The sequence below is a fragment of the Vicia villosa genome, linkage group LG4, assembly GCF_029867415.1.
Source record: "Vicia villosa cultivar HV-30 ecotype Madison, WI linkage group LG4, Vvil1.0, whole genome shotgun sequence".
Classification (NCBI taxonomy): Eukaryota; Viridiplantae; Streptophyta; class Magnoliopsida; order Fabales; family Fabaceae; genus Vicia; species Vicia villosa.
Genome location: NC_081183.1, coordinates 35,101,990 through 35,104,706, shown reverse-complemented (window position 1 = coordinate 35,104,706; position 2,717 = coordinate 35,101,990). Strand labels below are relative to the sequence as shown.

General features: G+C 33.0%; 1 protein-coding gene across 1 annotated transcript; it reads left to right on the top strand.

Annotated features, from left to right (window-relative positions):
* The first annotated feature begins 206 nt into the window (after nucleotides 1-206).
* LOC131599050 (CASP-like protein 1B1) lies at nucleotides 207-1,367 on the top strand. Its single transcript, XM_058871554.1, has 3 exons — nucleotides 207-485; nucleotides 583-706; nucleotides 1,018-1,367. Exons 1-3 carry the CDS (start codon nucleotides 241-243, stop codon nucleotides 1,258-1,260), a joined length of 612 nt encoding a protein of 203 aa, XP_058727537.1. The 5' UTR covers nucleotides 207-240; the 3' UTR covers nucleotides 1,261-1,367.
* Nucleotides 1,368-2,717: the final 1,350 nt, after the last annotated feature.

The following is a 2,717-nucleotide window of genomic DNA, read 5'->3' as shown; positions in this document are numbered from 1 at the left end:
TCTTATTTTTATCTTTTCAAACATGTAAATTAACTTCAAAACTAAATGGACAAAATTGGTGAATTCTTTCATGTTTCTTCACCAACTACACCAACCCAAAGTTATGAGAGTTGGGTATACCGCCCAAGAAATACATACATAGAATAAAGCATACTATATCTATAACAACCCATCAATGTGTATTAATATTAACCATCACTTTCTTAATTACCATCATCTCTTGCAATTAAGTTAAAAACAATGGCTTCAAGGAATGGTGAAGAAGAGAAAGTTGAACTTGGCTTCAATGATGTTCTTCATGAGACAAAGTCAAATAAGGATTGGATCCTTTTGTCTCTTAGAGTGGTTGCATTTTTAGCCACTACAGCTGCAACTCTTGTGATGGCACTCAACAAACAGACCAAGAGTTTTGTTGTTGGCACCATTGGTAACAATCCTATAACAGCTACTCTTTCTGCAAAGTTTAATCAAACTCCAGCTTTTATGTAAGATTCTACAATTAAAACATCATTGAATATAACTTGGTTATTTAGTTTGATCATTCAATTTATGTTAACATATCATTGTGTGGTGATAATACAGATTCTTTGTGATAGCAAATGGAAATGCTAGTCTCCATAACTTGGTGATGATAGCATTGGATGTATTAGGTCCTCAATATGATTACAAAGGACTTCGTCTCGCATTGATTGCAATATTAGACATGGTAAAAAAAATGTTTATCATCGAATTTTATAGGAAAAATTACTCTCACTTCCTTTGAAATCGGTTAAAATGATACTAACAGTTCCTATAATTTTAAAATATGCATTAACCAACTCTAAATTTATATATACCAACATAACTTTTTCGTAACAGACAAAAAAACATAGGTAAATATCATCTATAATTACAATTTTTATCTGTCACTGAAAACCTTCGTAAAAATGAGTGTAATTTTCCGTTAAATTTATATAAATTCTATAAATAATTTTTGAATTTTGATTAAATGATTATATATATTTTTTTGGAGGGAAGTTAACTATGGCTCTAGCATCAGCCGGAGATGGAGCAGCAACATTCATGTCAGAATTAGGAAGAAATGGTAATTCACATGCAAGGTGGGTTAAGATATGTGACAAATTTGAAAGTTATTGCAATAGAGGTGGTGGTGCACTCATTGCTTCTTTCATTGGCTTCATTCTTCTATTGATTATCACAGTGATGTCCATTGCTAAGCTTCTCAAGCCAAATCGCATTAGCCATGCTGCCAGTCCTTGATGATATGATAAATATGTACCATTATATTATACAAATGAATATGTTGTTCTTTCTATGTTAGTGTTTGGTATATGTAATTAGTTGTACTTTTGAAATACAAATAAAATTGTGCATTATATACAACTTCTTTGTTTTTGAAAATTTTAGAACTGTCGTAATTCTATTGACTCTTGGTAGGAACTTCATATAAGCAACCTAAATTTGTCAACCTTTCTATAAGGAAAAAGATGAACCGTTGAGAAACCTTGAACCATTCATGTAATTAAGACACGTTTATACTAAGGAAATTTTACCCGTACCCCTCCAATTATCCTCCACCCTAATAATTTACTTAATTTTATCAAAACACCCCTATTTATAAATTGTATATATTTTAAAATTTTATTTTATTTTCTCAATTTGATATCAAGTTTTTTCAGTCCATTGAGAGAAGTTGACAGAATTCTTGAAAATTTTGTGTACTGGAAGTCTTATCCCGACGTTATCTGATCCACAACATTACATCGAAAATCTTTTCTAGTATTCGGATACACATAGTTACACCGAAAATCTTTACCCTAAGTTTTGCGATACACAAATCCATTAGGAAGTCTTTTCCCTAGACTTCTGATCCACATATCAACAATACATCGTTTTACTTTCAAGTTATCCGGTCCAAAAACTTAACATATCGGAAAACTTTTGAGTAAGTTCTGCGAACCCTTTTTTGTTCATCGAAAGTTTTTGGTGAAAGACTTCCAGTTTGGTTTTTCTTTTCAAAGTTGATAAAATTGTTTTTTAGATCAATGGTGAGGCATAGAGGAAGTGACAGTAGATTCATTTGTTGCAAAGGCGTAGGACGAGGAGTGTTACCTTCCCAGATGTATAGGAAGAGCAAGTAGTGGACCCACACAGCAGCCGCTTCAATATCCCGATGGGCCGTACAACATGTCTCTTCTCGTATGATATGAGCACCATGTTACTCGTCTGTCATACCCCAAAATTTACCCATACTATTTCTCTTGTTCAGATTCAAATCAAGGTACAATGTTCAAAGACACTTCTCCTAAGCAAGAATTAGGGTTTGTTGTTCTAAGGGAAAATCAATGAACCAAAGACTCCAAGGCATCTCATATGATCTATGATACCCCACACTACCTCCATGACAAATTTCAGGTCTCAATTCAAAAGATTGATCACTCAATTGTTCAGAAAGTCAATAGTCGACTAGTTTGACCTAAAAGTCAACTGTGGTCAAAGTACAGTCAAAACTCCTGATTTTTGTCAACATCCTCATTTTGAAGTATCATTCACCATTTGATCAAGAATTGATCATGGTTCATCAAGGAAAGCTCAGAAATCAACAAAACCTGAAGTTTCTAAATTAGGAGAAAGTCAACTGAACTTTGACCAGCCATAACTTTCACATGGAACATCATAAATTTTCCATCCAAAGCTCAATTTGAAGGAAATTGAAT

Bases quoted from the DNA above. Each gene is read 5' to 3' on its own strand.
- LOC131599050 (XM_058871554.1), top strand. From the start codon at position 241: ATGGCTTCAAGGAATGGTGAAGAAGAGAAAGTTGAACTTGGCTTCAAT. The intron at 486-582 runs GTAAGATTCTAC...GTGATAATACAG, and splicing joins AATCAAACTCCAGCTTTTAT to ATTCTTTGTGATAGCAAATG. The intron at 707-1,017 runs GTAAAAAAAATG...TTTGGAGGGAAG, and splicing joins TGATTGCAATATTAGACATG to TTAACTATGGCTCTAGCATC.